The sequence below is a fragment of the Brassica napus genome, chromosome A5 (assembly GCF_020379485.1).
Source record: "Brassica napus cultivar Da-Ae chromosome A5, Da-Ae, whole genome shotgun sequence".
Classification (NCBI taxonomy): domain Eukaryota; kingdom Viridiplantae; phylum Streptophyta; class Magnoliopsida; order Brassicales; family Brassicaceae; genus Brassica; species Brassica napus.
In genome coordinates this window covers 26,553,258-26,574,893 of record NC_063438.1, presented here as the reverse complement: position 1 = coordinate 26,574,893, position 21,636 = coordinate 26,553,258, and the positions used below count along the sequence as shown (strand labels likewise).

At 40.7% G+C, this 21,636-nt stretch overlaps 6 protein-coding genes across 6 annotated transcripts; 4 read left to right on the top strand and 2 right to left on the bottom strand.

Moving 5' to 3' along the window:
• The first annotated feature begins 308 nt into the window (after positions 1 to 308).
• On the top strand, positions 309 to 1,326 carry LOC106452924 (auxin-induced in root cultures protein 12). The gene has a single exon (XM_013895117.3). It carries the CDS (start codon positions 434 to 436, stop codon positions 1,163 to 1,165), a length of 732 nt encoding a protein of 243 aa, XP_013750571.2. The 5' UTR covers positions 309 to 433; the 3' UTR covers positions 1,166 to 1,326.
• A 2,184-nt stretch (positions 1,327 to 3,510) lies between these two features.
• On the top strand, positions 3,511 to 7,819 carry LOC106452921 (calcium-transporting ATPase 4, endoplasmic reticulum-type). Its single transcript, XM_013895113.3, has 9 exons — positions 3,511 to 3,678; positions 3,754 to 5,171; positions 5,281 to 5,353; positions 5,443 to 5,564; positions 5,669 to 5,950; positions 6,020 to 6,397; positions 6,515 to 6,624; positions 6,708 to 6,936; positions 7,016 to 7,819. Exons 2-9 carry the CDS (start codon positions 3,765 to 3,767, stop codon positions 7,598 to 7,600), a joined length of 3,186 nt encoding a protein of 1,061 aa, XP_013750567.2. The 5' UTR covers positions 3,511 to 3,678; positions 3,754 to 3,764; the 3' UTR covers positions 7,601 to 7,819.
• A 392-nt stretch (positions 7,820 to 8,211) lies between these two features.
• On the top strand, positions 8,212 to 12,946 carry LOC106452922. The gene is made up of 12 exons (XM_013895114.3): positions 8,212 to 8,544; positions 8,779 to 8,888; positions 9,206 to 9,268; positions 9,354 to 9,543; positions 9,648 to 9,752; positions 9,852 to 9,982; positions 10,059 to 10,587; positions 10,689 to 10,754; positions 10,984 to 11,060; positions 11,166 to 11,441; positions 11,526 to 12,555; positions 12,644 to 12,946. The coding sequence occupies exons 1-12, from the start codon at positions 8,281 to 8,283 to the stop codon at positions 12,815 to 12,817; spliced, it is 3,015 nt and encodes a 1,004-aa protein (XP_013750568.2). The 5' UTR covers positions 8,212 to 8,280; the 3' UTR covers positions 12,818 to 12,946.
• A 28-nt stretch (positions 12,947 to 12,974) lies between these two features.
• LOC106452923 (asparagine--tRNA ligase, cytoplasmic 2) lies at positions 12,975 to 15,781 on the bottom strand. Its single transcript, XM_013895115.3, has 7 exons — positions 15,032 to 15,781; positions 14,712 to 14,957; positions 14,044 to 14,625; positions 13,793 to 13,978; positions 13,641 to 13,705; positions 13,435 to 13,564; positions 12,975 to 13,363 (listed from the first exon to the last, which is right to left on the bottom strand). The coding sequence occupies exons 1-7, from the start codon at positions 15,494 to 15,496 to the stop codon at positions 13,118 to 13,120; spliced, it is 1,920 nt and encodes a 639-aa protein (XP_013750569.2). The 5' UTR covers positions 15,497 to 15,781; the 3' UTR covers positions 12,975 to 13,117.
• Positions 15,782 to 17,371: 1,590 nt separating this feature from the next.
• LOC106345624 lies at positions 17,372 to 17,668 on the top strand. The gene has a single exon (XM_048780063.1). It carries the CDS (start codon positions 17,372 to 17,374, stop codon positions 17,666 to 17,668), a length of 297 nt encoding a protein of 98 aa, XP_048636020.1.
• A 366-nt stretch (positions 17,669 to 18,034) lies between these two features.
• LOC106452928 (putative lipid-transfer protein DIR1) lies at positions 18,035 to 18,822 on the bottom strand. The gene has a single exon (XM_013895121.3). It carries the CDS (start codon positions 18,451 to 18,453, stop codon positions 18,088 to 18,090), a length of 366 nt encoding a protein of 121 aa, XP_013750575.2. The 5' UTR covers positions 18,454 to 18,822; the 3' UTR covers positions 18,035 to 18,087.
• Positions 18,823 to 21,636: the final 2,814 nt, after the last annotated feature.

The window sequence follows — 21,636 nt, the reverse complement described above, 5'->3', positions numbered from 1 at the left end:
TAAAAGTCATGCATTCAAAAAAATAATAATTACATTTCAACCCATCTTGACTGCACTGCACACAAAACCTTAAGTTGACAAATAGTAATAAAGTATAACAAAGACGCCACTTGCAGTCAACTTCCTAAAAGAACACGCACTCTCCACATGCTCTCTCTACCCAAATTCTTCCTTCGTTTTAAATCATCACCGATCTTTTTGTTTTCAACAAACACCGATTCACATCGTGAACGTGACTTTTTCTTATCAAGCAGTCAACTCAGCACGTGGCATCATCCTAACGGACCTTACCTGATTCCTTCATCATAGGAAGCGGTGCACTGAATCATCTCCATATCTTATAAGTAGGATTTTATTACCGTCTATATAACCTAACGTTACATGTCTTAAAGTCTTTATCAAATACACACACACATAACACCAGAACTCAGCCATGGCTTCACATTTCTCTCTTCTTATTGTCTTAGTCGTTGCTTGTTTCGTTTCTCTCATCTCACCGGCGGTTTCACAAACTTGCTCTACACAGAACATACTCACCACCCAGAAAACTCCCTTTCAGACTTGCCTAGACCTTCCCGTACTCGACTCCTACCTCCACTACACTTACAATGCAACCAACTCATCTCTCTCCATCGCCTTTGTCGCCACTCCAGCTCGACCCAGCGGCTGGGTCGCTTGGGCTATCAACCCCACTGGGACTGGAATGGCCGGGTCTCAAGCCTTTGTAGCACTCAGATCCGGACCCGGTGTGGCTCCCGTCGTGAAGACGTACAACATCAGTAGCTATAGTACTCTCGTCGAAGGGAGACTTGCCTTCGACTTTTGGGATCTACGTGCTGAAGCCTTGACCGGGAACAGAGTCGTGATTCACACGTCGGTTAAGGTTCCGGCGGGAGAGGATAGCGTGAACCAGGTGTGGCAGATCGGCGGGAATGTGACCAACGGCCGTATTGGAATTCATCCTTTTACTCCGTCAAATTTGAAATCTACAGCCGTGCTGAGATTTAGTGGCTCTGACGCTCCCGCCTCTGCTCCGGGAGGTGGCGCCTCCACCACTCCCGGACAGGCGGGTGGTCCAGGGAACGCGGGTTCTATGACGACAAGTGTAAACTTCGGGGTCAGTTTGGGAGTTTTGGTTTTGTTGGGTAGTATATTTATTTTGTGAAGGTGATCTTTCTCTATCTCCATTCCTTTTTCTAGCACAATAATGGAGCTCCATACTTTTTAAACTTAGGCTATTTACTTCTTTTGTTTTCACCTTACCTTCTCTTGTCTCTCACATTATTCTGAGTTGTTATTGGATTGTATGGACCATTACTACTGTCATCTTATCTACTTAAAAATTACTGCGTATGCAGTCCCGCTCATTAGTTTAGCGGTCTATTTTTTTTATAAATCCTATCGGCTGATCCGGTCGGCCTCGGAAAGAACACATTTAGTGATACAAAGTGGACTGGCTATCACACTGTCTAACCCGAGTTTAGAATACTTTTAATACCAGGAAGTGAACCGATCATCTGTTAACGATCCACTATATAAACCATTTAAACCGAATCCTAAAAACCCAGACTAGCTAAGTGATGATAATTTAGTTTCCTATCATCTGTTATAATCATATTTTCTTAAGATACTTTCGTCTGTGCTGTCTTTTTAAAAATCAAATAATTCGTAATAGAAGTTTTTAAAATAAACAGACCAACAAACCTTAAACGCATTAACATGTTCGTGTGTTTCTCCATTTCTTTTGTGGATATTTAATTTGAAAGTTATAAGAATTCGCAATCTGTTGTTGCCGGTGGCTCAAACCATATACACACTGATGATGCTATTGTACAGTATTTAGTAAAATTCGGTTTCTTATTGCCTCAACAGCATATGTTTATCATGACAAATCAAATCACTAAACCTAACTTCTAAAATGAGCAAATTTAATGTTCAAACTTTGTTAGATGTTAATCGTTAAAATTCGTCTGTAAAATAATTTTTTGTTTGGACAATCAGTAAAATAATTGAACGTTAAAATTTGGTCACTAGTATGTTTATACATGCACACGGTCGGTGAAATAATGGAAGCAAGTTATCAACATATTGCCTACTTATTCCGACTAGTCTTGTATGATAATTTGATACTTTTCTATGCAGATTCATTCCAAATTTTAGTATAATTTATACTGTCATTTTTTATTTCTGTGTGGTGTTTCATGAACTTGTAATAATTATTTTACATAGCTGAAGGCTCGAGTCAATTTTTCATATACCCGTTATTTTGAAATTTATCTTAGATCATAATTTTATTCACAACAGGTTCTCAGCCCACAATTAAGAAAGTCTTTGGAGGCCTAACAATAGTATTTTTTTTCTTTTAACTGAAACCACTCCTTCCTAGTCCTAGACACTATGATACTAACAACAAAATAATTTAAAATTTAAAATCCTGAAAGAAAAGCTAGCTCACTAGCCATGGACTTATAGTCTATCGGTATATTTTGTGATACTAGAATAAATGTCATAATAAATCAGCGTTAAAAAAAGAATAAATGTCATCTGCAAAATAACAGAGACATTATACTCATTTTTATTGGCTTATATTTTTCTTTAATTTATTCAACAATCAATACTAATAGTTAACCATTTGAAAATTATTTTATTTTATTTATAGCATTTATCATTCAAGTTCAACTTGGCAAATCAGGAAAAAAAAATTTCTCACATTATTTTGTCCCAAAAAAAAAAATAATCTCACATTACTTTGAAAAGCAACTTGTTATTTCCTTCAACCAATAAAAACTTCCCACATGTCAAAACTGCGTGGCATAATACATCCCCATGTGATCGACGTGGCAGAACCCATTCCCTGAAAGCAAATATTCGCATTACAAATCGTATACCTACGCACTGTAGGCACGAAACTTATTATATCCGGATCAGAGATTCGCTCCGGATCTATTTCGAAAATAGGATATATGGGATATCCAGATCCGAATTTGGATAGTGAAATTTTGGATCCATCTAAACCGAATCGGATCTATATATTTTAACTTTTAGGTGTAGATATCCGGAACTGAACCCGTATTTTTAAAACACATTAAATTTTTAAATTTCATTAATATATTAATATTCATACATGAATTTATCTTATAATATTATATTTTATTTTAACAGTATTATAGACATATATAAATATATTTATAAATCTTGTATAAATATTTAATTTATGTATTGTATTAAAAAAACAAAATATTTTTTTTAAAAATATTATTTTTATGGATCCGGATATCCGTAGATTATAGAATATCAAGACGGATATCCGAAATCCGGATATCCATAAATCACGAATCCGAATCTGGGTACCTTAAATTTTCCAGATATCTGGATCCGTCCGAGGTCTAAGACACTACACTAAAGAAAAGTTTATCCATATTAACATAACAGCCCCCCAAAAATACATAATTTATACTTTGAGCCCCTAAAGTAAAGTCCAAAAAAAAAAACGAATCAGAAGAGAATACAAGGGCTTAACTGCAAAATAAACTTATGGAGATCGTGTTCAACCTGAAAGCGATATATTCTCATTACAATTGTATAGATACAACCTCCATATTATATATGTAAAGGCCTCTCCTGTAGAAGAAGAAGAGAAGTATCTGGAGAGGAGAGCGTACGATCTCCGCGAGTCTGGTGAGCATCGCGATCTCTTAAGTCTCTGTTCTTCTCTTTCCTTCAAAGTCTGATCCTTTATTCATTCAGTTTCAGTTACCGATCTAATGGGGAAAGGAGGTGATGAAGATAAGCAATCCAACGGCTCAGAACCGTTAAAGCTCGATACTTTCCCCGCTTGGGCCAAAGACGTTAGAGAATGCGAAGAGCACTTCGGTGTTAGCGTTGAGAGAGGGTTAAGCAGCAGCGAGGTGTTGACACGTCATCAGATCTATGGTTTGAACGAGTTAGAGAAGCCTGAGGGGACATCGCTTTTGAAGCTGATTCTGGAGCAGTTTAATGATACTTTGGTTCGTATTCTCTTGGCCGCTGCTGTTGTTTCGTTTGTGTTGGCCTTTGTTGATGGTGATGAAGGCGGGGAGATGGGGATCACTGCTTTTGTTGAGCCGCTTGTGATCTTCTTGATCTTGATTGTGAATGCCATTGTTGGGATCTGGCAAGAGACTAATGCTGAGAAGGCCTTGGAGGCTTTGAAGGAGATTCAGTCTCAGCAAGCGACTGTGACGCGTGATGGGGTTAAAGTGTCTTGCTTGCCTGCTAAGGAGCTTGTTCCTGGTGATGTTGTGGAGCTCAGGGTGGGTGATAAGGTACCTGCGGATATGCGTGTTGTGGGTTTGGTTAGTTCGACGCTGAGAGTTGAGCAGGGGTCTTTGACGGGAGAGAGCGAGGCGGTGAGTAAGACTACAAAGGCTGTGGAGGAGAATGCAGATATTCAGGGGAAGAAATGTATGGTGTTTGCAGGGACCACGGTTGTTAACGGGAGCTGTGTTTGTTTGGTTACTCACACTGGTATGAGTACTGAGATTGGGAGGGTGCACTCGCAGATTCAAGAAGCTGCGCAGCACGAGGAAGACACTCCTCTGAAGAAGAAACTCAACGAGTTCGGAGAAGCGCTGACGATGATCATTGGTTTAGTCTGCGCGTTGGTCTGGCTCATCAATGTGAAATACTTTCTCTCCTGGGAGTATGTTGATGGCTGGCCGAGAAACTTTAAGTTCTCCTTCGAGAAGTGCACGTACTACTTCGAGATTGCTGTAGCGTTAGCTGTTGCTGCAATTCCAGAAGGTCTTCCAGCTGTTATTACGACATGTTTGGCTCTTGGGACACGGAAGATGGCTCAGAAGAATGCTCTGGTTAGGAAGTTGCCTAGCGTGGAGACGCTTGGATGCACGACGGTGATATGCTCTGATAAAACCGGAACTTTGACGACTAATCAGATGGCTGTTTCGAAGCTTGTTGCTATGGGTTCTAGGATTGGGACTCTTCGGTCTTTCAATGTTGAGGGGACTTCTTTTGATCCACGAGATGGAGAGATTGAAGATTGGCCTGTGGGTAGGATGGATACAAATCTTCAGATGATTGCGAAAATTGCTGCCGTTTGCAATGATGCTTATGTTGAGAAATCTGAGAATCAGTTTGTTGCTAGGGGCATGCCTACTGAGGCAGCTTTGAAGGTAAAACAGTCTACTAAGTATACTTCTTGTGCTCCCTGTTTTCAAGCTTCAAAGGCTGTCAAGTGTTAATCTGCATTTATTTTCTATTGGTGTTTGTTTCCTTGAGCAGGTTTTGGTTGAGAAAATGGGATTCCCTGAAGGAGCTAATAAAGCTTCATCTTTGGCTGATGGCAATGTCTTACGTATGTGTAATTGGTTATATTTGTTTCTCATGTTTTTTTTTTCCAGATACAAGAAACTCATGTATAACCCTTTTATAACATTACTGAAGGTTGTTGTGGGCGGTGGAGTGAACTAGAACAACGTATTGCCACTCTTGAGTTCGACCGAGACAGGAAATCAATGGGAGTTATGGTGGATTCTAGCTCAGGAACGAAACTGTTACTGGTCAAGGTCTGTTCTATCATTCTATGTGGCTTGTGCTTTAGTTGAAAGAATCGTTTGTCCACTCTTTTCTTCAGCTACTAAGAGACAGGTTTTGAATTTTTTTTGTGCAGGGTGCCGTTGAGAATGTATTGGAAAGGAGTACGCATATTCAGTTACTTGACGGTTCAACTCAAGAGCTTGACCAATACTCAAGGGACCTTATTTTACAAAGCCTACATGATATGTCCATGAGTGCATTAAGGTGTCTCGGATTCGCCTACTCGGATGTTCCATCAGACTTCGCTACTTATGATGGCAGTGAAGACCATCCTGCTCACCAGCAACTTCTCAACCCATCTAATTACTCTTCTATTGAATCCAATCTAACATTTGTTGGATTTGTTGGTCTAAGGGTGAGTTTCAGTTCCTTCTTGTCCCTCTTTGGTCATTGATTCATGCTCTAACGTTTTCTTTGTTTGAAGGATCCTCCGAGGAAAGAGGTGCGTCAAGCCATTGCAGACTGCAGAACAGCAGGTATCCGAGTCATGGTCATAACTGGAGACAACAAGAGCACCGCGGAAGCGATCTGTCGTGAGATTGGAGTGTTTGAGGCAGATGAAGATATCTCCTCGAGAAGCTTGACTGGAAAAGAGTTTATGGATGTTAAAGATCAGAAGAATCATCTGAGGCAAAGTGGAGGGCTCTTGTTCTCTAGAGCTGAACCAAAGCACAAGCAAGAGATTGTTAGGTTGCTCAAAGAAGATGGAGAAGTGGTTGCCATGACTGGAGATGGAGTCAATGATGCTCCTGCACTTAAGTTGGCTGATATAGGTGTGGCTATGGGTATCTCTGGCACAGAGGTACATGTCTCTCTCCTCTCTTCTCCAAGAACGGGATTGCGATTTTATTTCGGTTTTATGAAACGGGATGATTATAGCTCTATCAGCTTTCTAAAGCTCTGAGGTTATTTCTTGCAGGTAGCAAAGGAGGCATCAGACATGGTGTTAGCAGATGATAACTTCAGCACTATTGTGGCAGCTGTTGGTGAAGGCAGGTCCATCTATAACAACATGAAGGCTTTCATCAGGTGAGTCTTCTGTTAGTTAACTTTTATAGGTGGCTTGAGTTATGTAGTAACGTATACTGATCTTATCAATCTGAATAAAAAAGGTACATGATCTCTTCCAACATTGGTGAGGTTGCATCGATATTCTTGACAGCTGCACTTGGAATCCCAGAAGGCATGATCCCAGTTCAGCTCCTGTGGGTGAATCTCGTGACAGACGGTCCTCCAGCTACGGCTCTGGGATTCAATCCCCCTGACAAGGATATCATGAAGAAGCCTCCTCGTAGAAGCGATGACTCGCTTATCACTGCTTGGATCCTCTTCCGCTATCTGGTATGCAGCAACACACAGATTCTTCTCACTTGTTTTTTTAAACACTCTTGATTAATAATGTGGGTTAACTTGTCTACAGGTGATTGGTATGTACGTGGGAGTAGCGACGGTGGGAGTATTCATAATATGGTACACACACAGCAGCTTCATGGGCATAGACCTGAGCCAAGACGGTCACAGCCTCGTGAGCTACTCACAGCTAGCACACTGGGGCCAGTGCTCTTCGTGGGAAGGCTTCAAAGTCTCACCATTCACAGCTGGCTCTCAGACGTTCTCCTTCGAGTCGAACCCGTGCGAGTACTTCCATCAGGGGAAGATCAAAGCGTCCACGCTCTCCCTCTCGGTGTTGGTGGCTATTGAGATGTTCAACTCGCTGAACGCGCTCTCGGAGGACGGGAGCCTTGTGACGATGCCGCCGTGGGTGAACCCGTGGCTGCTCTTGGCGATGGCGGTGTCGTTTGGGCTGCATTTTGTGATACTGTACGTGCCCTTCTTGGCGCAGGTGTTTGGGATTGTGCCGCTGAGTTTGAACGAGTGGATGCTGGTGTTGGCTGTGTCGCTTCCGGTGATTCTGATAGATGAAGTTCTCAAGTTTGTAGGAAGGTGTACGAGTGGATACCGTTACTCACCTCGCACTCCCTCCGAGAAGAAAAAGACGGAGTAGGAAGATTATAAAACGAAGGCCATATTATTTTTTCAAGACTCTAGTTTTAGCTGAAATATTATTCACTTTGTTGCTTAACTCAAAGTCAGCGTTGTTGGTTATTTTAAAATTTTCCAAACAATATCTTTTTGATTGATAAAAATGTTTGCGACTTGGATCTCATTTTGGTTCGTCAACATGAACACTGTCTGTAATGAAAAGATGAATGTTTCAATCTCATCCTAGATTGTAGTTATGCGTTTTTAATCTAATATAGAACAATATGGTTATTCTCTAAGAGTAGCTTGACGAGTGTTTTGATTCAGGTTACAAAATTCGTCAGTAAAATATTTTTTTTTTGGACAATCAGTAAAATATTTAACCGTTAAAATTTGGTCACTAGTATGTTAATAAACCGGCTACAACAAACCGAACGTAGTCACTACCTACTATCAAACTTAGCAAGTACAGTACTAAGTACAAGCATACACTACCCATAACAAATTAAATGAACGAGTCCGCGTTAGCAACTCTACAAACTATGGGCCTAAAGCCCAATAAGTAATATATCAACCTACACGGCCCAAGAAACGTAGACAGTTTCTCAACTATTTAGCGATGGAGGCGCATATTCCACGCGTATTTCGAATCCCGACAGACAGTTATCGCGTTGTCGAGTTTCGATCTGTCTTTAGAGAGCAATGGAGTCGATACAGAGCCGAGTGGAATCGTGGATCAGAGACCAGAGGGCGAGGTTCCTACGCGTCTCGTGGGGACCACTTCAGTGGAAGTTCCGGTGGCCACCGTGGAACGGAGAAGATGCGGACCAGAGGGTCAAGCTCCGGCGCGAGTACGAGAAGCGCAAAAAGCAGATTCATGATCTTTGTCTCGCACTTAAGTCGGAATCGGTCGAAGATTTACAGGACTTGCTCTGTTGCATGGTTCTGTCGGAATGTGTTTACAAGGTGATTAGTCACCCTTTCTATAATTAATCAATTGAATTAGAAGGAGAACACTTATTAGTAGTTAGTTACAGTTTAATGTTGATTAACTAATATGTTCTGTTAGTTAGTTAGTTAATTAGTTAGAAGGTTAAGTTAGTGTTCTATCTCCTTATCCTCTGTTTTCGAGCTATTACTTCAATGTAGAGGTTTTAATGAGAAACTCTGTTTACGCTATTGCGTTGTTTTTTCTGATAGAGACCTGCAAGTGAGATGGTTCGAGCTGTAAACAAATTTAAAGCAGACTTTGGTGGCCAATTCATTTCGTTGGAGAGAGTTCAGCCTTCATCAGATCATGTCCCTCACAGGTTTTGTTTCACATCTCTTAATAGTTAGCGAGATTTTTGAACTTTTTTTAATGTTTTTTTTTCTCTCTCTTTAGTTTGTATTTTACATAAATTATTTTTGGATTTTTCGAGTCATGGTTGCTTTAATATGGATATGCTTTAGTTTTGACGAGTCTGTATCAGCAAAAAGAATAATCTCAATGTGTACATTTGTTTGTTAATAGATTCCATATGTAGCTTTATAATTTATATTGAAATTTATAAAATTAAATTTTGTTCTGTTTTCTACTAGATGGGTGTGGTTCCTAATACTCTAGCTGAAACTTACTTAAATGCAGGTATCTACTCGCTGAGGCTGGTGATACTTTGTTTGCATCCTTTGTCGGAACTAGGCAATATAAGTAAGTCTTGGAGTGTTTATTCCCTTGGAAAAAAAATTAGGCAAGATGTAAAGATGTGTTTTTTTCATTGGTGGGTGTGTTCTAGGGACATCATGGCCGATGCAAATATACTTCAAGGTCACATATTTCAAGATGATGTCGCAGAGGATGAATGCATCGCAGCATCTGAAGCTCTACAAAGTGATTCACAGAAGAATAACGGAGAGGGTCTGCGGAATCCTCTTGATGCAAAGGCTAAGCAACGTAGAGATAAGCCTAAACCTGCTGCACATCGGGTATGCTTGTGGTTATGTGTATCTCCAGTTCACTATTATCTTATGCAAGGTCTAAAATAAGTTATTATTTATCAAAACTTACCCCTTAACATTTTAATAACTAGGGATTCTTGGCTCGTGCTAAGGGGATACCTGCTCTGGAATTGTATAGACTTGCTCAGAAAAAGCAACGGAAACTTGTATTATGTGGACATTCACTTGGTGGAGCTGTAAGTCTAGTTGATTTTTCTTACCTTTGTAGCTCATCTACATCTGGCTTCTCCTTATTAACTCCTTCATTTTATATTTGTATATTCTAATTTGCATAGGTGGCTGCATTAGCTACACTCGCCATATTGAGGGTTGTTGCTGCCTCTTCCACAAAGAAAGGAAATGAAAATATTCATGTCAAATGCATTACCTTCTCCCAGCCTCCTGTTGGGAATGCTGCATTGCGAGAGTATGTTTTAGGACTACTAGTTAAACATCAATCAGAGCATTCTTATAATTTTTCCCTCGCTTTGTTTCTTTTGCAGTTACGTCCATGAAAAAGGATGGCATCATTATTTCAAAAGCTACTGTATACCTGAAGACTTGGTCCCTAGAATACTATCTCCTGCATACTTCCATCACTACAACGAGCAAAGAATATCAATGGCTGGAGAGGCATCAGAGGCGGAAAAGACAAAAGGTAAAGAACAGGAGCAGTTAGTCATCGGTGTTGGCCCTGTTCAGAACTCATTCTGGAGGCTTTCGAGACTTGTTCCTCTTGAGGCTGTTAAAAAACAGCTGGATAGGTATAGAGGAAAGAAAGAGGATCCTGCAGAGAGTTCTAGTGCAAGTGAATCTGTAGTGTCGTCAGCTCCTATCGAGGACGTGCTTATGGAACCACAGTCTCTTGAAATCGAAGAGGGTGGGGATGGTATATCTCTCAAGCCGTTGCCGGATAGTGGTAAGGGGCAAACGGTTAATGGTAAGAGTGAAGGAAAGACCGATTCGTCCAATGGGTTTGGAAATAGCTGGCGCAGGGTTCCTTCTTTACCTTCTTACGTGCCATTTGGAGAGGTAGTTGTTATAACTTTATACATAAATGTGTTAAGCTTTGGTGCTCAGTGGAATTGTGGTTCCTTCAAAACAGCTTACTAAGTTTACTGTGCGTATCACAGCTATATCTCTTGGGAACTGCATCTGTGGAATCACTTTCAGAAGGAGAGTACTCTAAATTAACATCGGTACGACCTTCCTTTGCTTATAAATAGACTAATAAGTGTTTATTAATCTCAATTTGTGAACGTATCCAGACAGTTAAGGCATAGTAGAACCAAGTAGGTTTGATTTTGGAGTTCTCTTACTAACTTAGGTGGCTAGTTAGAGATGTCGTTTGCACGCTTATCTTGTAATTGATGATGACCTTGAGGTTCTCTTATTTGGTTTGCATTTTTCTGGCAAAGATATTTTCAGGTCAGATCTGTGATTACCGAACTGAGAGAACGTCTTCAGTCGCATTCTATGAAGTCCTATAGGTCTCGCTTCCAGAGGTGATAGTTCCTCTTACCCTAAGCCGGTTACTCCTTGATTCATACATAGAACTGTGTCTTAGCCTTGGTATGCTCTTCACTGACATGCCTTTTTTTATGCTGTAGAATACATGATCTCTGCATGGATATTGATGGATTCTTCGGAGTGGATCAACAGAAACAGTTTCCACATTTACAACAGTGGCTTGGACTTGCTGTTGGTGGTAGTGTAGAAATTGGGCATATCGTTGAATCACCGATCATTAAAACCGCCACTTCTGTGGCTCCTCTTGGCTGGAATGGCGTTCCCGGCGATAAGAATGCAGAGCCTCTAAAAGTTGATATCACTGGTCATGGGTTACATTTGTGTTCTTTTGTTCATGCACAAGTGAATGGCAACTGGTATAATAATCTGTTATCACTTTTTTTCTCGTCTTTTATTTGATGATGATAAGTATGTGTGATACAGTTATTAACTCTCTTTAGGTGCTCAACAACTGTGGAATCCTTCCCTTCAACACCTGCCTATTCTTCAGATAACGTAGAACAGACTGAGCTACAGAAAATTAGAGTGACCATTGGAGCTCCTCTGAAACGACCTCCAAGCAATCAGATAGTTGAAGATCCTTTAGTACCTATGTTCTCGCCTGTTGATTCAAACACCGGTTTGGTGAAGGAAGGAATCAATTTAGGATTTTTCCAAGAGGACAAATTTGTTCGTCCCGAAGGTTTGGAGGACTTATATATATTCTGTACTAGTGATTTCGCTACTGTGGCTAAGGAGGTTGAGGTCAGAACACGGAGGGTGCGGTTACTCGGGCTTGAGGGTGCTGGTAAAACCTCTTTGTTCCGGGCCATACTAGGCCAAACCATGCTGAGTTCGATGACCCATGTGGAGAATCTGCAGATACAATCCGATGTTCAAGACTGTATCGTTGGTGGTGTTTGCTACTCCGACACAGTGGGTGTGAACCTGCAGGAGCTGCAGCTAGAGGCTTCTCGCTTTAGAGAAGAGCTATGGAAAGGAGTTCGCAACCTAAGTAAAAAGATAGATTTGATTATTCTCGTGCACAATCTCTCTCACAGAGTACCACGTTACCAGAACGCAACAACACAACAGCAGCAGCCAGCACTTGCTCTTCTGTTAGACGAGGTGAAGTCCCTCGGCATCCCTTGGGTTCTAGCCATTACAAACAAGTTCTCAGTGAGTGCTCATCAGCAGAAGTCCATGATAGAAGCTGTTCTTGAGGCGTATCAAGCGTCACCAAACTCAACAGGAGTTGTTAACTCTATCCCTTATGTTATTTCCGGCTCTGGGGGATCCTCGTTGCCTTGGGCAGCTGTGAATGCCGGTAATGAAGGATCATTAGGCGCTCAGAAGCTGATATTCGCTCCGCTCGACCTTGTCAAAAAACCTTTTCAGAGAAAAGACACTGTGTTTCCAGTGGACGGTGTGAGTTCCCTTTGCCAGCTTGTCCACCGCGTCCTTCAAACTCAAGAAGAAGCTTGCTTTCAGGTACCTTCACTCTCCTAGCTTGTTGAAAGTAATCTTGTAGATGTCAATGTAATAATGCTCATGTCGCTTCAATGTTTATAACTTTCAGGAACTTGCTAAAGATAGACTGTTGGTGGAACTATCCAGAAGCGGAGCCGTAGATGGTTCACAGGGCAAGTCATCGTCGATGTCAGCAGCAGCTGTGGGTGCTTCACTTGGAGCAGGTCTTGGTCTTGTCTTAGCAGTTGTAATGGGTGCGGGTTCTGCTTTACGAAAGCCTTGATTGTACCCAACGAACCATTGAATCTGTTATCGATATATTATTTAATGTGTACATATATTTCCACTAGAATTGGATTTCAACTTCATGTTTTCACCATTTTATCTGATTCAGTGAAGCCATTTTCTCTAATCCTTTACAGAACCCAATGCGTAAGATAAATCTTTCAAAATATACTTTCATAATCATTATAAACATTTTGGGATACACCTCTTTTTGTGTGTTCACCAAGTACGGTTACATAGATGATAAATTACATAACGATGTAACTTAGTTTGTACATAATAAAAGTTTGAGGCTGCTTTAGTTGTTTGCTTTGCCCCAACTTCTTGGGAAAGAAACTGTGTCTTTGATATCAGGAAGCCCTGTCGCAAACAGAAGCATATGCTCCATCCTTAGGCTTATTCCTGAATGCTTCACTGTCCCATGCCTCCTTAAATCCAAGTACCACTCGTACTTCTCCCTTGTTGTCATTCCATATTCTCTTATCCTTGCATTCAAAATCTCAAACCGCTCTTCGTTTTGGCTCCCAGTGATCACAACACCAACCTGCAAAAAGAACGGTGAAGACTTTTGTAACATTCTGCAACTCTGAAAGTTGGGTTTGCTTCTCTTCTCACCTTTGGTACGACCAGATCAAATGCTGCTACAGTCTTCTTATCGTCATTCAACCGTGTGTAAAACGGTTTAACCTCTTTCGGGTAGCTATGTATAATTACACAACCCTTGTAGATCTCCTCAGTTAGGTAACTGCAACATTAGACGGTGAACACAAAAATTTCAGAAGCAGACTTAACAGCAAATCCCCATAAGCAAAACAGTATACCTGAGATGCTCCTCTGTTAAAGCAACGCCCCAGTCAGGCTTAGTTTCGAATGTTCTAGTGGTTGCCTGTTGGTAGAGATTGAGATCATTATGACATAGCAACACAAATTCGTACGTAGTGAATGAACTATATGGGATTTGAAGGTGTTTCACCTTTTGTAGAACACTAATCGCTTCAGTATAAGAGAACCTCAAAATAGAACTAGACGCTGTTGCTTCAAGACGTATGGTGATGGTCTTATCTACTCGTTTAGATATGAATTTCATGTCTTCGTGACGATTTTCCAGAAGATACTTGCACAGGAACTTGAAGAATTCAGCAGCACAATCCATAGCATCCTGTAACATCCAAATGAAACAAGTTAATCACTGAGTGGCCTTTATCAAAATCAATGTAATCTTACATCTAATTCAGAGAAAGCTATCTCAGTCTCCACATTCCACATCTCAGCCAAATGCCTTGTACTGTCGATTTTATCAGCTATGAATCTCGGTCCAAAGGTATAGACTTTTCCAAGTGCAGAAGCATAGCTCTCAAGATGAAGCCTCCCAGAAACAGTCAGATAAGCCTCACAACCAAAGAAATCTTTCGAGAAATCAACCTTCTCAGGTTTGATCAGAGTTGCTGATGCCTTTGGTCTTTGTTTCATCTCAAGCTGAGATGCAAGATCGCTCGTTTTCTTCAAGTCGTATACCGCAGCAACCACAGCTTCTCGATTGCTGTCAGATCTCTTAAGGTGATCAATTAGCCTAGTCTTCTCCTTTACCGCAGCCTTAACTGTGTCAATGCTAAATCCATCTTTTTCATTGACATGTTTCTTCTCGTCTTTATCATCAGTTTCACCTAAAAGAGTAGTGACTCTAAACATCTCGCCAACTCCAGTGGTTGTGATGACTGGTACTTGAACATACTGAAACCCATTGTTTTGAAGGAACGTGTGGCTCGCTAAGGTTAGCGCACTGTGGACTCGAGTCACCGACCCAACCTTCACCAACAACAGAATTTAATCCAATATCAAAGACAAAGCTGTCTGAAAGATTCACAATAATAAAACGTTAAAATATAGTTTACCGTAGTCGTGCGGGGCCTGAAATGAGAGTGGTCTCTAAGCATATGGAGAGGAAGCTGTTTCTTGGACAGTGGATACTTGTCTGGATCAACAGTTCCTACATGAAGAAGCTTCTCTGCCTCAAGCTCAATAACGTGTTTTGCAGAAGCAGCCAATGGTTGTCTCAACACACCTTCTGCTACAATACATGTCCCTAGAGCCATAAGCTGAGTTGCTGGAACACTCGACAACACAGAATCAACAATAACCTGAGAAAGAAAATAAAAATAAAATTTAACTCTCGTTGGCATTTCATCGAACACCTTAAGTGCAAAAACTTTACCTGGAGAGTGGAAACGTAGGAGCCATCATTGATCTGGAAGTGAATTATATACTCAGGTGGTGACGTGGCCTTCTGACCGGCGAGGTCGTGTTTCTCGAATATTGGGTAAGTCTTTCCGCCGCCGCTCAAGACATCGAAAAGTTTTCTGAAAATGTTCATCCTCGAGTTGATTATCTCCGTGCAGCTAACGCTGGGCGTCGGAGAAGCCTGACTCCCGCCGCTCGACGGCGGAGGGGGGAAAACTTCCGGCGGCGGCGGGGGTAAAGATTCTTTCTTTACGGCTCTAGAGGACTTCACCCATCCACCGACGACAACCCTTTTCCCGAGAAAACCAGCGCCGCCGTCGCTCTGTTCGAGGAGAGTCTTTAACTCGACTCGGTTCGAGTACTTTGACAAGGGAATGAGATTCGGAGAGGCGTCTTCGTGATGCTCTTCTTTATGATGGGTTTCTCCGTGAGAATCCATTTTGGGTTGTTTGTAATTTCCGGTGAATCGGAAGGAGTACTGAGAAATTGAGAGGGAGATTTGAGAGTAGAGAGGTTACTTGGATTGGGATAATCAAAAGCGAAGAAGAGATTATTTATAAACATAATTACTTGAAGATAAGTTTGATTGACAGAAGAGAAGATAGATTAGAGGAAGCTTAGATTGTTTGGAGAAGGAAAAGGATTGCTTGATTTTCTCTTGTGGAGAGAAGAGAGAAGAGAGAAGAGAGAAGACAAGGTTTGGTCTTCTTCAAGGAAGTTTAGATTCGCGGGAAGTGCCTGAGATGTTGATATTAATTTATTTTAAACCTTAATATTATTCAAATATATATATTTATAAATACAAAATTTTGTAGTTATGAGGCCCAAATGGCCCTATAAGTACCCATTTAGTAAAACTTTGTAATTATGAGGCCCAAATGACCCGATAAGTACCCTTTTAGATTGCAACCCACTACTTAATTTGAGGTACATAAATATACCCAAAAACAATATTACTATGATTTACAAGAATATTTATATATATTATTTTTTGGCAAATTGAATTATCTCGGTCTAATTTTTTTACTAGGTGTTTTGCCCGCACATCAGGCATAATCTTCTTACGAATGATTGTATATCTTAATTTTAAAATTTTATAATAGAAAATATTATTTTAAGATAACAACACATATACAAATTATCTTCTTTAAAAAAAATATGATATCATTAATATAAAATTTGTTTTGATTATATAATAAAAAAATATAAATTCATTCAGATAACAACACAATATATAAGAATTATCTTTTTTTAAATGATATTATTAACATACAATTTATTTTTAATTCTAATTATAAAAAATATATGAATTCATTAAGAATATCATTGATTTTTAACCACTCTAATTTTCGACGTGAGAGTTCGAATGCAGAAAATTATTAAATAGATTCTGCAACTTTATATGCTTACATATATTTTGACATTTGTCCAAAAAAACATATATATTTTGACCAAAAACAAACACTAGACGACTGGTTGTTTCGATTGTAATTATGTAAGATCTTGTCAGTAAGCAGTCGAAAGACAAAAAAAGGAATATGAATGGGGACGGGTCACATGTAAACTGCAATGATGGTTACCACGAGGCTACATAACCTAAGGCCGAATAAAGCACACATTATTAGATACTGAACCTTTTTTTTGATAAAAATAGTATACTCTCCAACTTAACGTAGACTTGAGGTCTAGAATTCGCAGACGAAAGCAACATATTTAATATATCGAAAATATCACAATACCCTTAACTAACCTCTATAGACTATAGGCTTCTCATATAATGGGCAATGATTGAACAAAATGCCAATATCTAAGTTTCCAGCTTAATTATAGTAATGGAGAATTTGTGCAAGTAGTGCGGAATCGCTAAGGCATTAAACGTCAAAGAAAATCTACCAACTATGAAACTACAAAGTGTAATGAAATATGTTGAATATTTGTGCCATAAGGCGATCATATCAAGAAAAGTTATTTTTATCATCAATAGAACTCAAATATATTCTCTATTATTAGGCATTTTCTTGATCACTTTGAATTAGATCTAATCTTAAACTTGTTTAGTATAATACTTTGAGATGGAAATAGAATATTTTCCAAAAGGTTAACCTCTCTCCTACTCACACATAGGCCTTAATGATGCTCATAATCATTGCCTCTTTCAATGATTAAAATCTCTTTGATTCCAAGCTTTACACATCATCCATGATCACTCAGTCACTTCTCCTATTTATAAATCCATGCTCAAGAACTTGCATACTCAGAAACCCAAAGCTGAATAGTAAATCAAATCAGAAAGACAAAGAAAAAGGAAGAAAATATGGTAAGAAGAAACGCAGTTCATGCCACTTCAAGTCTTCCGTCTAGGCTTTGGTGGCCGCAGCAACGAAGGAAAGGAAAAAGGGCCGTCGTGAGATTAGGAAACCGGCGACGAGGGTTCTTGGTGGGACAACCGCGGACGGTGGTGCAGAGATGGAGGATCAACATCGGAAAGCCGATGAAAATGATGAGAAATATCATTTTGGGAATGATCTCGAATGGTGGAAATGTTAAGTTCTTAGATTCTTATCTTTGGTCTTTACCTATTTTACGTCCTCAGTTGTTTCCACTATGCTGATCATTTGTTATACTAAATTCTAACTATGAAACTGTAATATTTTTCTTGTTTTATCTTTTACCCCACTTTTTATATTAATATCTAAATAATTGTCTTTATAATAAAGTTTTTTTTGGCCAAATATATATGTGAATTATCATATAGATATGAGAAGCTATAATAATCTTTTTACTTTCATGCTTGGATATTTCTTTGGCAAACGGGTGGAAGCTTAAGAAAAAAATATTTATTTGCAGTGATCAGTCTTTTCAGTCGTCTTGCACTAACTTTTAAAGTTGCAAACATGCGACTTCTACTTCTACACATGCAAGCGTGATATCTGTCTGAAAAGCTTCTTAGTTAAGTCTAATTAAAAACCGAAGCAAATCGTGATTTTCATGTAAACGCATTACAAAACTTTAATAGTAAAAGGTAGAAAATTAGTTACACGGAGGAAAATTGGCAGAACATTTTCCAGGTAACTGAAGTGACAGAGTGCGGTCAACGCCAGAGATAGGTGGTCCCTTGGAAAGAGCACATAGACAAGGTTGACCAAGCCTCTTGATGGCAGCGCAACATAGCCCGTTCGGAGACAATGTGCTAAACGGCGCGACTGATGGTCTACACGGCACGAGTTGAATCAAAGCGGACAAAAATGTTCGACCACATGGGTGTGCCGTCGCCTCTTCGATCAGGCCTGACTCGACCAAAACCATAATCAATATGACTGTTTTAAGAACGTGTGAGTTATTCATTTTGGTAACTTCTTTTCTAGTTTTGAAAATGTTTGAAAAGGTGAGGCTCATTTATAAGTTGTACGTATAAAATAGTAGGATAGTGCAAGGAGAATGAACGCATGAATAACCTAATGGAGTTGAGTTAGATAGATCATGAAACTTGAGGTTTATTGTTTGTAGGCTCACATTTTCAATAGAGCAACCAATCAATAAGAGCACGTGGGTATTTAACCCATCAATGCAAGCTCGTTAAAAGTGGATCTTTTCGTTAATATTTATGTCCTAACCACCATCTAAGGCATGATTGGAGACATGATGGAATTAGACTCTAGAGAGTTGATCGAGAGATGCGGAAGTATAATCGATGAGCCTAGCCTACACGGCACAAGTTGAACCAAAGACGACAAAATGTACGACCACATGGGTGTCCCACATTGACCAGACCTGGCTCGATCAAAGCTGTTAAAAGTAATATCTTTGCAAGAACCTGAGATTCTGGTGTTAAAAAAAAAACGTGAGATTCTTTTCATTACATTCATCTCATTGATATATTAAATATGATTATTAGGAAAGAAACAAGAACGATTGCATAAGTTTTGATTAGATGGATCATTTAACATATGCTTAATGTTTGTAGGATCACATTTTCTATTCAATTAGTTTGACATAAAAAGTTAAACTATTTGGATCCTAATCTATGTAAATCATCACTAATATAGCCTCTCTTCCATGGAATATATTACTATATACTCTAATCTCGTTTATATGTTCATCCAAGTCATGGGTCTTAATCATCACCTTAAACTAAACACCTCACCATCCAGGTGTTGATGACCTGGTGGCATTATCAGCTGTGTGACTCTGTTCTAAACTATGTAATGAGTTATTAAAAGTGGTATTGTTGCCACGTTGACGAGAAGACAAACAGTAAAAATGTTACAGGATATTTGAGATATCCGGTTATGTTTTTACTTTCAAATAAATTCCCGGTATGTATAAACCGGTTTCTAGTCGCTTGTTTGACTATTTGACCGTTGTGAGGTCACGTCTTTAAGTACTGATTTGGTTGTTACGTAGAAAGGCAATCAAAAGCATCTTTTATCCTTATCTCTATCTCTCTCTTATGTCAGCCATTGTTACTATTTGGATCTTTGTGCTTCGAGGTGGTCCTTCTTCCTTTGTACCATCTTCTAGTCCTTGATTCCTCTTCATTTAAGATCCACGGAGGATCTCTAGTGAGGATTATCTATCTAACCCTTTTTACTGCTTCATTTGGTATCAGAGCGTGACGATCCTCACGGACGATGGTAGAAACGAGACTACAAGAACGATCTGTAGCGGAGCAGCTCGAGGAAATGCGTCTGGCTCAGGCTCGACAGTCCGATGAGCTCAAAACCTGCTCAGACTCATGGGATGCTCGTTTTTCCAAGATGGAAACAACGATCTTTACCTTCTTCTCTCAGACGACTGCTCCGGGTAAACAACCCGCCGACGGTTCATACTCCTCCCCCACCGCTGACCCAAACTCCGGTGACTCTAACCGCCCTCCCGACCCACCAGATCCACGTCCTCATACAGATCTGAACGCCTATGGCTACCACCGTCATCAACAACAGGGCCTTACCTCTCGCCTCTCCAAAATCACCTTTCCCTTGTTTGATGGTACAGATCTACGCGATTGGATATACCAGTGCGATCTATTCTTCGGAATGGACAACACACCCCCTGAGCTACGCGTTCGCCTCGCTGCGATGCACCTCCGCGGCAAAGCTCTCCAGTGGCACTTCAACTTCATGAACGAAAGGTTCGGTATTTTCCCCTCTTGGACGGACTATATCGTGGCCATCTCGAGTCGCTTCAGCGACCTGTTTGATGACCCCCTTTCCGAGTTGGTGGCACTAAAGCAAGGTACTGATTCTGTGGAGACGTATCTGGACAAGTTTGAGAACGCTAAAACCAGAATCGCGCTCCCTGAAGCTCACGCACTCAGCATCTTCCTCACAAACATGAACCAGCATCTTGCTCTTCATGTACGCCAGTTCGAACCCACAACAATAGCTGCTGCTGCAAAGATCGCGAAGCTTCATGAATCTGCTTTATCACAAACCCCACCTAAACAACAAAGAGCTCCCTTCAATCCTTACCACAAACCAAATAACTTCACCCCCTACAAACCCAAAGAAACCACCCCCATACTACCCACCCCTGATCCCAAAACACAAACCCCCAAACCCACCTTCATCCCTCGCTCTGGTAATGACAAACCAGCTAGAAAGTTTACATACCAGGAAATGCAGGACCGCCGTGCTCAGGGCCTCTGTATGTTCTGTGATGAAGCTTTCACACCAGGGCACCAACTGAAACACAAACGATCTCACATCTATGTCATGGAAGGAGATGACAACGGTGACGATGCGTCTGATGATGAGCAACCGCACATCACTGAGGTTAATATGGAGGATATTGATAACACCACCCCAACTATCTCTGTCAACGCTCTTAGCGGCTCCTCCAGCTTCAACTGTATGCGCGTGGTTGGTCAGTACGGGAAGAGGAAGCTCCACATACTCATTGATCCGGGAAGTACTCACAACTTTCTTGACGTTAAAGTTGCCAACGACCTTGGGTGTAAACTTGAGCCCCTAAAACCAATGACAGTCGCAGCTGCTAACGGATGTGACCTTACAACAAAATTCAAGTGCAACAACTTCTCTTGGATGGTGCAAGGTTACTCTTTCACAACCGAGGTTCGCACCATTCCACTACACTGCGGCGAGCTTGTTCTCGGAGTGCAATGGTTGTGCACACTAGGCCCCATCTTATGGGATTTCTTGAACCTCCGTATGGAATTCCACTTCCAGGGGATCAAACATGTCCTCCGCGGTGTGTCCAAATCTGGTTATAAAGTGATCAACGGGTGCAGCTTCAACAAACTACTCCTCCAACAACCTCAGATTGCCCTTCTTCGGATTAGGGAACTAGAGGACCCTGTTACCTCATCACCGCTCCAAGAAGCTGCCTCCCTTTCATTTATTGCAGCCGAGCATACCAAATTCTCTCGGGACCCAGCCCTGCAGCAACTCCTTGAGTCGTTTGCCGATATCTTTGAGGAGCCAGTGGGCTTACCGCCCTTTCGAGAGGGTTTTGATCACCGCATTCCGTTGGAAGCAGGAGCTAACCCGGTAAACCTACGCCCTTACCGCTACTCCTCCCTTCAGAAAGACGCTATTGACAGTATGATCAAAGACATGC